We start from the raw sequence: 13,831 nt of genomic DNA, 5'->3' as shown, positions 1-13,831 counted from the left end.
TTTTTTACGGTTTCGATCAAGTTTTTCATTTTTTCGAGCAAACATTCAAATACTGCTGCGGGTTGCAGGGGGGGACCCCATGACCCCCCCCCCTTGTATCCGCCACTGCGTCTCAATAGATACTGAAGACGATGAACCGGTGTAACTTCTGGTCTATCAAAAACATCTACACGAAAATGTTGTTAAATAACACTTTTCGGCGCTCGTACGCCTAAATTATTTATTTTGCAAAAAGAAAAAATGTTATGATATAAATTGTAGGAAATTATTTCTTGTTTAATTTTGTATGTAAATTAATATATATATATATATATATATATAATGCATAAATTAATGTTGTATATGATTTTTTGTCGCAAAATAAGTCAGAGGAGACCTCAAACTAGTGTGGGAACGACTTATTCTGCGATAACGCGTGTTAAATAATACTTTGCGGCGCTCGTACGTCGAAACTATTTATTTTACAAAAAAATTGTAATGACATAAATTGTAGGAAATTTTCTCTAGTTTATTTTGTAAAATATATTTTTGTCGTAAAATAAGTCAGAACGGAGATATCCTCAAAATGCCGCTTTTAGACGCCATTTTTTCAATATGGCCGCTCGAGCGGCAAAGATACGAGGTGGCAAAGTGGAAATTCGAAAAGAGCACATCGAAATCTATAAAATGTCCAATTTTCAAAACTCCCGGAAAACTTTCCAGGTAATCCCCTTTTTTTCGACCAAATGACTGGACTAAAAATTGACTTAATGATTTTTGAAATTTTGATTGAAAAAATTAAATGCTGTATTAAAATGTTTTAAGAAAACTTCTTTTTCAGTTCTAAAATTTAAAAAAAAACTTTATGTTTTGAGGAATTTAATTATATAGCTGTTTGAATTTGATAAATCTTTTGTTAATCCATATTGGCAATACCTTTTCTATGGCAGAGCACACAGAGGGAAGCAGTTATCGCTGACCATCAGATTTTCAAACCAAGGACGTAACTTTGACGATACTGAAGTATGGACTCATTTGAATGACACACTTGGTGCAGTTCGGCGGCAAATTCTTACAAGGTGAGAATTTCTAAATTTGGAAGAAAAAAATCACAAATTTAAAAAATATAATTGATTTTTCATTGCAAATATACTTTTTTAGAGTTAAAGCTAACAATGTAAATATGAAAGTGGACTTATTTGTAAATGGGGAGCTGTTAGATCCTTCAGATGATAAAAAACTTATTTCACAGCTACCACTCAGGGATAAAATGGTAAGTTAGTATTTTTATTGCAATTCGTACAGAATATTTTTCTCATTGTTGCATCCCTTATTAAAATAATGTAAGCTTTATTGATGTATACTTTATTTGTCAAAAACAAACCTCAAAATTTATTATGACTCGTATAAGTAAAAATCTCTTGAAATTATTGATAGGTAGAGTTCATGTTGGTTGAATTAATTTTTAAAGTTTCTCTAAGCTACTCATGGGAGTTAGGCAGATATGTATTTATGACATATTGGCTTCTTTATTTTTCTTGTCGGATTGTCAAAATTGTTCATTTGAAATAAGCTTTAAATGTGTGTGTGCAACCACAAACTATCAATACCATCTCTATAAATTTTAACTAAAGGGGCATTTCACACAGGGTGGCGACAGATCAGGGAAATCAGGGAGATCAGGTAAAAGTCAGGGAACTTTATTAATCAGGGAAAAGTCAGGGAAATATCAGGGAATTCTGAAAAAATAACAAAAAATCAGGGAAAATTAATTTTATGAAGAAAAAAAATTTTTTTTTTTTTTGCTTTACAAAATTAAGTACTCTAATTCCCTATGCATTTTCGGCCAATTATCTGTTCAAAAAAAAAAAATAAATAATAAAATTAATGAGGTGCGATTATACACGGCCGCATATTTGTGCATCTTTTTTCCTCAACGTCAAAGTATTGAATCTTACTATCAACCACAGGATGAGCTTCCTAAGATTGCTTCTGTTTATTTTACCTAGCTTTTAGGCATTCAATGCTACATAAAATAAACAACCATACAGGCTAAGAGGAAGCCTTCATTAATGCCTTAGCTCATTTGCCGTTATTCCATTGTCTCGAAGTAATTAGTGTATGTAATCACGATTTCAAGAAGAAATCTTTGGTTTTTGAATTAATACTGATAAAAGCTTTAAAGTTATTACTTCTTCGCGTTTTTAATTTAATTGCTAAAATTAAACTTTTAATTGAAAAAAACTTTGTTTTTTGCCGTTATACTGTTTGTTGTCACCGCAGATTATAGAGGTTTTCTTTTCTTCAGACTTAAGTGATTCTTTTATTTTATAACCAAGTTGTATTCTTCTTTTATATATTTTGAAATAATTTAATTGCTTTTTTTCTGTTCTTTTTTTCTTGCATTTCAAAATTGTTTGTTACAAAAGCAAGCTAAGATTTTTTTTTTCGTTACATGCTGAAATCATTTGAAATAGAGTTAACTTGTGTATTTAAGTAAATATCTTTATTTTTTATTGTTAAAATGCTGTATTCATTCATTAAAACCTATGTTCTTGATTAGAGAAAAGCTCCCTATGAATGGATGTCAAATGGTTTCATCTGTTTTGCATAATATGTCAATTAGTTATATAAGAATAACTACATTACTTCTATTCTTTCACTATTTCTTTCAACAATTATTATACTGTTTGAAAATTTAGTTCAAAATAATTTCAATTACTGTTTAGTTCCATCATAAATACACATGTTTTTAAGAGTGATTTTAATAGTTTCTTAAAATTCCTACGCTAAGTGGTTTCTGGAAGTAAAGTTTTTTTTTTAAATTTTCTATAATCTTTCCATGTAAAAAAAATTAATATACTGTTTTGTAGGGTTTATTTTTCCAAAAAAATTGACTTGATATGTTTTTTTTAAAACCATTTTATTAAAAATGTAGCATCTTTTTAAAATATATCTTTAGTTCAACAACTTTACACAACTTAAAATGTTTAAAATACTGCATTTTATACAACATACAAGGGATTTCAAGTAGAGCAAAGAAAGAAAACCATTATCATTGGTAACGTAAATCAGGGAAAATTGGTGAACTTAATCAGGGAAAAGTCGGGGAACTTTTTTTCACAGTACCTGTCGCCACCCTGTCACAGTATTTGTGACATAGGGGTGTCCGTAACAAAACATGTTAAAAGGTTAAAATCTCTACATAGTATAAAATGAAGTCTCCAAAAAGCGTCTGTGTGTTTGAACTCACAAAACTCGAGAACTACCCGGCCGATTGCGCTGAAATTTTCACAGTTTGTTCCTTTAAGTCCTGATAAATTTTGCAGACCAGTTCGAAAACAATTCGACGAATCGTTCTTTTTTATTCCAATTTAGGACCAATTTTCAAGTAAAATCTCAAATATGGGGGTGAAAAATTACTTGCACATATTAATATAATATATCGTTGGAAAGAGCAGAATTTTCTGCGTTCTACGCAATTTGTTTCAATGATCTAACTTAATTACGGTGGTAGTTATTTACGTTTTTAACTCGAATTTGTTTAGGCTTAACTGAACTTTAGGTAGTACTTTCTTCATTAAATTTATCGATAAAAAGTGAAGAAATTATCCCACAGTTTTCTTTTCGACACCATTAAAAAAATCGACATTTTTTACACCAGATCTAACTCGACCTATGGTCGAAAGTTTAACATTTTATTTCCATTCGAAAAAAGTTACAAGCGAATTAAATGAAGTTAAAAAATCTGTTCTCTATTCAAGTTTTTAACCATTTTATTTTGCGTTTCCACGGTAACGCTTTTTGAATCCATTATTTATTTCCATCTTTCTCATTTTCAATTCTTAAACTTATTTTATTTTGTGTTTCCATGGCTACGCTTTTTAAATTCATCCTTCTCATTTAAATTTCTTAAAAGTATTTTAATATCTGTTATCATTGTTTGAAGGGGAAATTTTACAAGATGGTTTTTTTTTTCTTTTATTTATGCCTGATTGTTGAATATACGTCACTTGACACAATTTTTATTTTCAAAGTAGACCAGGCAAAGCCGGGCAACGCAGCTAGTTTTTATATATATTGAAAAACATATTCCAAATTACATGCATGTCATATTTTTATCTTTATTTACTTCATATTATCCATGTAATCGCAATCAAAACATCAAAAATACAACTTTTATCTTTACGGACTCTACATTGAATTTTTCTTCAATAGCAACTTGAACTGAATTTCAAGCCAAAACTGGTACTTAGGACAAATAAAGTAAAGGATTACCTCTAATATATGTAATAATTTTAATCAAAAAGTGCATTCGTTAAAAAATTATAAGTTGCGAAAATGGTGATTGTTGAGTCCGTAACAACAATTAGAAGAAAAGTTTTGTTAAAATTTTCATTTATGCATTTTATGTCACTAAATTGAATATTTTCTAATTTCACCTATGGTGATATGATATTCTAAAAAAAAATTCATGAAAATTTAAATTTGGTATTTTTTATTAATTTTCTAAATTTGGTTACGGACTCTACAAAATGTTACGGACTCTACATTTGGCAACTGTTGCAACATAGCTCTTTCTTTACCAAAATGCTTGAACAGCCTGCACAGTAAAAAAAGAATAAAAGTAACCCTTTAAAGGGAATTACAACTTATACTTAAAAAAACATTGACTTTCAGAAGAATTTTAACTGCACAAGTTTATAGCGGGAGTCAGAGCATATTGATCTGGCTCTCTACTTTTCTTCTTTTTTTTTTATATCATCATAAAATTTAATTAGTAGTTTTATTTTCTGCCATGAGTTGCATTAAAAATTTCTCATCACCCCAGAAAATTTTCAATTCATTAACCTTTTTTCACATTAATATTTTAAGAGAACTTTGAAGTGAACGAACCTGCTACGGTCCCGGGGTCCCCACATTACAAAAACAACTTCTATTACAATTTTAATGTTAAAATATTATCCAACATTTGTACCAAACAAATGTTGTTTTGTGATTGGAACCAAAAATTAAAGTTTACAGAACAATATAATTAAAGTAAGAAAAAACATCAAAAAAGCACAAATTGCCGATTATAGCAGACACGTGTTTCGGCGTTACAGGGAACACCTTTTTCAATGCAAAAAATAATGAGCTTATGGATGAAAAGACATCCTTTTGTCGGATATCTTTTCATCCATAAGGTCATTACTTTTTGCATTGAAAAAGGCGTTCCCTGTATCGCTGAAACACGTGTCTGCTATAATCGGCAATCTGTGCTTTTTTGACGTTTTTTCTTACTTTAGTGTTCAGCACAAAAGTATTTATTTATCTTAATATAATTAAAATTCACTAAAAGCTACTGTTACATTTTTTCAAGAATCAGCACAATTTGTGTTTTTAGCAACTTCGCTATTGCTAATACTAAATATTGCTTTTTTAATTGTTCTAAAATTTTTTGTGGGTTTTCTAAAAGTGAACCAACATACCCCAGGTTCTTGGTCTAAAAAGAGTTGTCCCGATTTTTTTCTTTACATCAAAAAATAAACTGCTAATACTTAAGAACTAAAAGAACTTATTTTAGGAGAGCAATTCAATTTATTGCTTCATTCTTCATGAAAACCATTAAAAAAAATAAAGTTGCTCAGTTATGAAAGTTAATCAATCAAAAATAACACTGCCAAAATAATAGTTTCTGAAATTCGTTCAAAATAACTGTACTATAAGATTTCATTATAGGAATTGTAGAACTTTCGGTGCTACTTTTTGTTGGTCGTAAATTTAAAAAAAAAGGCATTAAAATTATCAAAGCTGGTCTAACGAGTCCCAATTTCCCCTAGTATCTTATGGGATGTTGACTGATCTGATGGTCCCGAATTTTAGTATATTTTCAGTGTGACATTTGAAAATTTCAGTGTTGTAGTGTACAAAAAGAAAAAAAAGAAAATCACACTTTCACGATGAAATAAAGGAATAAAGTAAGGCATGTCAGATGTCATTTAGTACATTAATATTAGGATCATAAAACGAAAATATAAGATCTTTCGTGCCACACATGATCGATCATACATTTAATTAATTAAATGCAATCATTTAAAATGGAAATGAACAAAATTTTGTTGCTGAAAAATATATGCGTTCCTGAAGCAAAAAAGGTTGCCTTTTTTAATTGAATTAACAGAAAATTTAGCTTACCTTTAAAAATGCAATTTCAAAAGTTTTGCCTTAAAAACATCTTTTCCCTAACATGTCCCGCCCCCTTTGAAATTTTTCCAGAAATTTCGATTTACCGAAGATGGTCCAGTATTCATCACTTCAGATTTCCAAAGTTCTACTATAATAGTTAAATTGTTAGTAAATTTTGCTTTAAAACCTATCATTTCTAATAACAAATTCAAGACTGAAGAAATCAACATCACTTGCTCTGTTCCAACAGGAGGCCACTTTCGACCTGGAACACCCTTCCCCCCAAGTTTGGGTGCACCTCCCCTAAATATCCCACAGACACCTCCCCCATTATTTCAAGAACTCCCTCCAAAAATGAGAAATTTCCCTCAAAACACCCCTTAAAAAACCTCAATGGCACAGTCTGCGGCATGCCCCCCTTCCCCCAGATGGGTACCTTTCACATATATGATGAAGAAATAGCCATAACAGTTGATTCTATCATTGTAACTATTGAACAATGATGTAGTATTGTTGTTGTTTAGACTCTATAAACAGTAATTCAAACAATAACTCAAATGTGACAAATATGTCGAGTCCGTAACATGTTCTTAAACGTGCTGTTCTTAAGTAAATTCCGTAAAAAATAGTTTTTAACTTTTTAAAAATTATTTTGATGCTTAAATGTATTATAGATAAACTGAGACATAGTAGAAAACCTCCATTAGGTGACAATAATTATTACTTTCACAGAAAATTTGAAGATAGTTTAAGCAAAAATTTCCATGTCTTTTGGGTGTAGACATGGGTGCAAGACCTTCCGTCTCAGGACGGATTTCCGTCTTGGACAAATTTCCGAGACGGAGGTCAGGACGGAAAGAAATTCGATGCCTTTCTTTCAGTTTTTACTTAAAAAAGAGAAATTGAGTGTTTGGAAAATATGCTTTAATTACTGGACCGTTCCATAACCACGAATTTACATCGATATTCTCTCGATTTTCCGCCATGGGCTTGTTTTGTTTGCAACGTGGTTTTGGAGGAGTGGCTTTTCGACTCGCGCCGTTTGACTTTTTTTAGGTATAGCTCTGTTATTTCCAACTCACTGCATTGCAGACCGATGAGTTACTCGCTATTCTCCCTGTTTTTTCGAAATAATTGGCTCTAATTGAAAATTAAGCCTTTTCTCATGCTATTTTCGATCATTCTTTCGTTTTTTTCATTTGCGGTTTTTTTTGCAAACTTTACACGCATAAATGAAAATTATGTACACTCTTAAAATGTCTTAAAGAGCTGAATCTGAATCACCGATTGAGAGTGATTGCTGACAAGATGAAATGTTTTCGCCACATCAAAGGGCGTCCACATACTAGGTAAAACGGAAACTATCAGGGATTTTGAATATTTCAATGAAAATGGGAATTTTGGATTTAATCGAGAGGAAATCTCAAGCTGGTTGGAAACACCGATGAGCAACCGTTCCTGCATTTTTGACAAAGACTTTAGGAATCGCTAGAATGTAAATATGGGAGGGGGGGGAGAGAAAGAAAAGGAGAAAAATAACGGCAACACGAATTTGCGAAAAAACGCTGCTCTTGCAAAGAGGGTAATCAGTTCGCAAATTAACCCACGATACTGAGGTTTTAAAAAGTTGATATCTTGGACAATCTAAGAGGGGGGGGGGGGGAGGTGTTACTTAAGGGTTACAGTATAAACTATCGAAAAACTGAATTGAAAGCCATTTTTGAAGCTAGGAGTAGTTTGATATTTCTCCTCTGCAAACTCTTAAAACTTATTAGTCTGTCTTTAATGATGTAAAAGGGGGGAGGGGGAGGTTTTAAAAAAAATCAAAAATTTGGAGTCTTAAAAACACTAATTTAGGCAATCTTTGGTGAATTTATGAGAGATGGTTTTGGTGTTTTAACATGAAAATGTTTTGTAGCTGATGTTTTAAAAACTATTTGAGGCTATAATTAAATGGACTTGAGTGAAATGGCATTTGGGACCCTCTCCCGAAAAGTGTTTGCAATTGAAGTCTTGAAACTTTTAAGCTGTCTTTGGGAATATCAAGAGGGAGGGAAGGGGCTCTCTTTAGGCAAAATTCCGACACTGGAGTCTTAAAAGAGCAACTTTAGACTGTCTTGGGGGTTCGGGATTCCCCTTTCCCAAAAAATATTCAAAGCTGAAGTATTCAGAACTCAGTTTTAGGTAATTTTTAAAAGACTTAAGAAGTGGGAATTTGAAGGTTTTCTCTCAATAAGTTTTAATATTTTCGTTTCTGAAATTTTAAGAGCTTTGTTTTGGGCTATCTTTGGATGACTTAAGGGGGAAAGATGTAGGAATGTTCTTTCAAAAAGTTTCCAAAATTAAAGTATTAAAACTTTTAGGCTGTCATAAGTCATGTTTATAGGTAAGAGGGGTACTATTCCTACAAAACAATTTAGAAACTGAAGCCTTAAAAATTGAAATTTAGGGCGTTTGTGGTCAACTCAGAGGAAGGATTTCGGGAGTTCTCTTCAGAAAATGTTTTGATGCTGAAAATTTAAAGGAATATTGGAAAGGATACCTTGTTTAAAAAATATATCTACTTCACTGAAGCGATTTTTTATTGCTAATTTCAACACCTGCTATCTTATAAAAGAATTCTTTTTCAAATGAAGACTGTGTGGGGGAATGGTGCCAATTCATTATCATTAGTCGGCCATACACTTCCCCCACCTTTCCTTCATTTCTGGTTTGTTGGCGCTACCTTATGTAGGACATTCCGATCAGAACTGATTTATGTTGCAAAAGTTAAAACCTTATGTCCTAAGCAATTTTATTGCTGCAATAAAAATGTTTACGATCGGCAAAAACTAATGGTGCGCGGCTGCGAACACTTTTACCCCTAACATTATCCAACATCGTCTAAAATTGCATTTTTGGAAATTCAATTTCGAAATATTGCCGAAGGAGGGTTCCTGAACTCCATCCCTTCCATAGTGCATTCAAAAAGCTTATAAACGTTATGAAAGATGGAGTACAATTTCATTTTTAAAACATTGATTTCTGGGAGAGCCCAGAGCACCCCCCCCCCCCCCCTCCCTTTCTCTAATATTTTTGAAAGCTGCCCAATATTGTTATTTTGGGACTATCAGTTTGAAATAATTGATGTAAGAGTTCCTGAACCCCTCCTTTCCCAAAACTTTACCAAAATGGCCTACCATAGCGTTTTTTGGACTTCAATTTGAAAATTTTCTGGGGAAAGTCCCCCAGACCCCCCCCCCCCCCTCCACTTATTGCTGGATTTTAGATTTTTTCTAATTATGATGTCAAAACGCTTAAATATTACAATTTAAAGGCTTAAAATTTAAATCGAAAAAACAGATTCCAAACCTGGCATTGTAAAATCTACAACATTAATACACATAAATTTTTCCTTAAGCCTGCATGCGGGCAGGGGGGGGGGGGAGCTGAAAATATTTTCCGTCTTGAACACATCACCAAACTTGCACCCATGGGTGTAGAGTCTTTAGAAATTCAACACAAATCTAAACTTTTTTCAACTCTATAACATAAGTACACATAGGACTAATCATTTACAAAAAGTTGAACTTCACTATTTGCATTAAACATGAGTAGGAGGCTGGCCAAATACTGTGAAATGCCCCTAAAGCTATATTAGCATTCTATATTGTAATATTTCGTTACACTTCCATTAGGGTTCATAAACTTCATTTATTTATTCAACAATGTTTTGCTGAATTTATCATGGGTATAATACTTTGATGGGATAGTGAGAAAAAATAGAACCCGTCAATAACATTTTCTTTTCTTATAGATAATATCTGCAAAGCTTTGTCAGATTGGAACAAACATGCCTTCTTCACCTGATTCTAGTTCCGATAGTTCTACAGATTCTCCACAACATCCCTATGATGGACCTAATATTGAAGCAGAAAATTGCCTTCCAGGAGTGGTGAGTTCCTTTGTGATACAAAACAAACCTTGAAATTCGAGCGGTCTGGATTTAAAATTTTTCCATATTTTAAATACCTTATTTAATTTTCTTTTTTCTTTTTTTAATTATTTTTTAGTCGAAATTTATTATGAAACACCAAACTCTTACAAATTATGAAAATAACATTTATGAAGCAAACAAAGTAATAAAGAATTCAATTTTTGTTAACATTATTTAAAATAAAAAATAATATACGTCAGAGATTGTTAATTATTTTATTAATTTCATTTTGTGACAAAAACATTTGATAAATTATAAGTGTAATAATTGTATAATTGTAAAAAAGTATTCAAATTCTAACAACTGGGTAAAAATACATCAATTGAGTAAAAGTAATTAAATAGTGTTTAAAAACTCTGAAAAATGTGTTGTTTTTTTGGAGATTGCCGGAATTTTGAAGGAAGGACTTTCGAAGTTGTACTATTCGAGTATTCCCATTTAATTGCTTACAAATTTCCAATTTATATGTGTGCTTGATAAATGAAAAAATGATACAAAAATAATTAATTTGAGAATTCTTTGCAAAAAGATAAAATACAAAGGAATACTATGTCCAGAAATTTTTCACTGGTTTACAAGTTGTGCATTTAATTTATTCTGTGAAAGAAAAATATGATTTCATTTTATGCATTTATGATAACTAAGTGCAAAATAAAATTTAATCAAGCTGTCTTGTGCCTGACATGACTTCATTTTACGCCAATTTAATAATAGTACCTTAGAGTAACCAAGGAAACACTTAAATATTTTCACCCCTAATGTATAGTGAACTGAAGTAAAAATGGTTTACAGAGATTAATTTTTCCCAATATCGGCAATTTTAACGTGATGCAATGGTTAATTTTCTAAATATCACCAAATTGAAACCAGGTTTGAATTTTTTTTGCCAAATTTGTCAGCAACTAGGCGATATATCGCCAAGTAATTGACCAAAAGCTTGGCGACAAATTGCCAAATGTTTGCCAAATGATAACATCACTTGAGTTTGCATTGAAATTAACAATGATTTTCCCCAAAAAGGTGTAAAAGAACCTCTTTTGGAACATCCAAATACAACCAAAAGGGGAAGTGCACAACCTAACCCCACTAGGAGTCTACATACCAAGTTTCAACAACAACATACCATTTTTGAGTTATACAAGATATGTATGTACATACATACGCACATTCAGGTGTCACTAGAAAACTCATGGCAATACACTTTGGGATGGTCAAAATGGATTAATTTTAAGCTAATGATGAATTTTTGTCTTGAGTTGTTTTTATATATTTTGTTTTTTAAGATTTCATTTTGTATAAGTCTTTCTAAACTTTTTTTTTTTTTTTTTTGCAGTTAATGTCGCAACAACAGCAGTATGCGCAATTTCTGTTTCAACTTGCTGATTTGGGAAGTTCTCTTAATGTGCCTGCACTTCGGGATGAAGCACATGCTGTTCTAAAACTAATGCCCCCTGGTATGTTCATATTCATTATTTAAAAAAGATTTTTAATTTTTTTTCCTATTGAATCAGCTAACATTCTTCATTTCTCTCTAGATGTTCATACATATGAAAAATTGAAATCCATGTGCTTGGAAAATTCAAAATTAGGAGAACGTTCTTCATCACCTTCTTTAGAAAGCATCTTTTTTGCATCATCACCTTCACAAGTTCTTTACACTCTAGAAGTTAGTAAAATATCCATTTTTTTTGGTCTGTTTTGAGAAATGTTGTTTTATGAGAAATATAAATTTATTTTTATTTATTTATTTTTTTTTATATATTTCTTTTGTTTAAAAACAATAAAAATAACTAAATATTTTTTACTAGGTAATTAGCTATCAAAATGTTTCAAATAAATAGAAATGTGATGCTAATAGTTGTATCTTTACCTCATGTTTTTAACTTGTTTTCCGCTTGTAAACATGCGATAGATTTTACAAAAAGATAAATTCTCTTTATACTTTGTCTTTTATATATGTTGACCTCCTGCTATGGCCTTGGTCTACATATTAATTTATGCTGATTTTATATTTGTATGTATAGTACTAGACTAACGTATTACAATCTCTCTAAATCCACAGACCTGTAAAAAGTTCAAGAAATTTCATGGTGTGGTTTCTTTGCAGAAAAATTTTACTGGGTATCATAGAAACTCATTTAATTACTCATTTCACTAATTATTTTTGTCACTTTGTTGTACGATTTTTTATTATCATTAATCAGTTTGAAACAAATCTGTTTTACTTGATTTACATTTTTATTACTCTAAACTAGTCTTTTAGGATATTTATTGCAGAAGGGAAATAAGTCCAAATTTTATTTAAAAAATTAATTAATTTCAATGACCAAATGAAACGTAATTAATGGTGAGGAAATGGTCCTACTTGTGGCTAGATTAGTCATAAAACGTTTTTTAGAATTTTGTTCATTTATGAATGAAATAATCAAATTTATTGATTTCTGAAAAGTTGCATCAGTGGAACTTATGCCCTTTCTGAAATAATTAATTCAGTTGTGACGGAATGCTTGCAGAAAACTTGTAAAAGAAAATAATTTTGCATATTCCAGTAAGCAAAAACTCTTCTCTTGCATTGCCACTATCTTGTATGGTGCCACTAAAAACCCTCCCTAGCAAGCACATAAACCAGGTGACAAGCTTTTGAAAGAGGAGTACTATCACGTCATGAACCACCCATCTTTAAGTTGTGTACCTCAAAATACTCAGTGCTTTGGAAGATTATGAATCATTGAGGCTAACCTTGTATGTATACACTATGTCATTGAACTGAAACTCTTTACATTTCAGGTTACTTATACATTGCTAATGCCTGCTCACAATCCTATGTCTGAAGAAGCTCAAAGTTTTCAGTATAACTTCGTGCGTAGTGGAGGAGTGCCAGTGACTTTAGGAATGCTTACTAAAAATAATTTTTTAAATGGTGGTGACGTACCTACTAAGAGGTTAGTTAATGATTTGCCTCATGAAATTTCAATTATTTTATTTGCAGTTGTGCAGTGCGTTCATTTTTATGAAGCTTTTTGAAGTGTCTATACATTATCGTGAAAACTAAGACCAATTCCCCTTCTCCAATAAGAAGTAAATGTTTAACTTTTTTGCCGAAATTAAGACTAGTATTTTTTCTACAGATATTTTTTTTTAATTGTACTACACGTATCATTGAATTCTCTATTATCTTAAAATTTTAAGCAACCAAAAATTTTTTATTACTTTCTATGGAATGAAACTCGATATTCTTCACCTTTCAATTTGCTGAGAATGTCATTTTTTAACCTTTCTCTTTAAAGCAAAAAAATGGAAATAAAAAAATAGGAAGAAAGTGGCTGAAACCTCAAGAAATATCTTTAAACCGAAAAATAAAGCACAAAAAGGAAATTATTATTCTTGAAATTTTTTTAAAAATAGAACATAAAATGGCAAAATGTGGGCCTTTTGATGTATTCTTTCTTAATAACGGTTGAGGGATTTCTTCAATTTAAACAAAATGTTTTTTGCTACTTCCTACATTCCTTAAATGTAATTGCTTGGTAATTCATAATTTGCAAAAAAGGCAGTCTCTTGACAAAACTATGGAATTTTGTAAGTAGTGAAAGAAGTTATTTTTTTTTTGGCAGGTAAGTATTTCTTGATTACAGAGCATGGTGATCTGTCAAAAATACAGTCAAGGGTTTTTTGCTTCTCCATTTCTTTCTTGTTTAGTTAGAATAA

At 31.2% G+C, this 13,831-nt stretch overlaps 1 protein-coding gene across 1 annotated transcript in view; it reads left to right on the top strand.

Moving 5' to 3' along the window:
- The window catches only part of LOC129235206 (probable ubiquitin carboxyl-terminal hydrolase FAF-X), a gene marked incomplete in the record, with an annotated part of 111,185 nt that overhangs the window by 42,467 nt on the left and 54,887 nt on the right, over window positions 1-13,831 (top strand). Inside the window, 6 exon segments of the mRNA XM_054868913.1 lie at window positions 930-1,058; window positions 1,141-1,252; window positions 9,944-10,081; window positions 11,457-11,577; window positions 11,659-11,789; window positions 12,911-13,065. Of these exon segments, the coding sequence (XP_054724888.1) occupies window positions 930-1,058; window positions 1,141-1,252; window positions 9,944-10,081; window positions 11,457-11,577; window positions 11,659-11,789; window positions 12,911-13,065 (786 nt within the window).

The sequence above is a fragment of the Uloborus diversus genome, chromosome 2 (genome assembly GCF_026930045.1).
Source record: "Uloborus diversus isolate 005 chromosome 2, Udiv.v.3.1, whole genome shotgun sequence".
Classification (NCBI taxonomy): domain Eukaryota; kingdom Metazoa; phylum Arthropoda; class Arachnida; order Araneae; family Uloboridae; genus Uloborus; species Uloborus diversus.
This window is presented reverse-complemented; position numbering and strand designations above follow the sequence as displayed.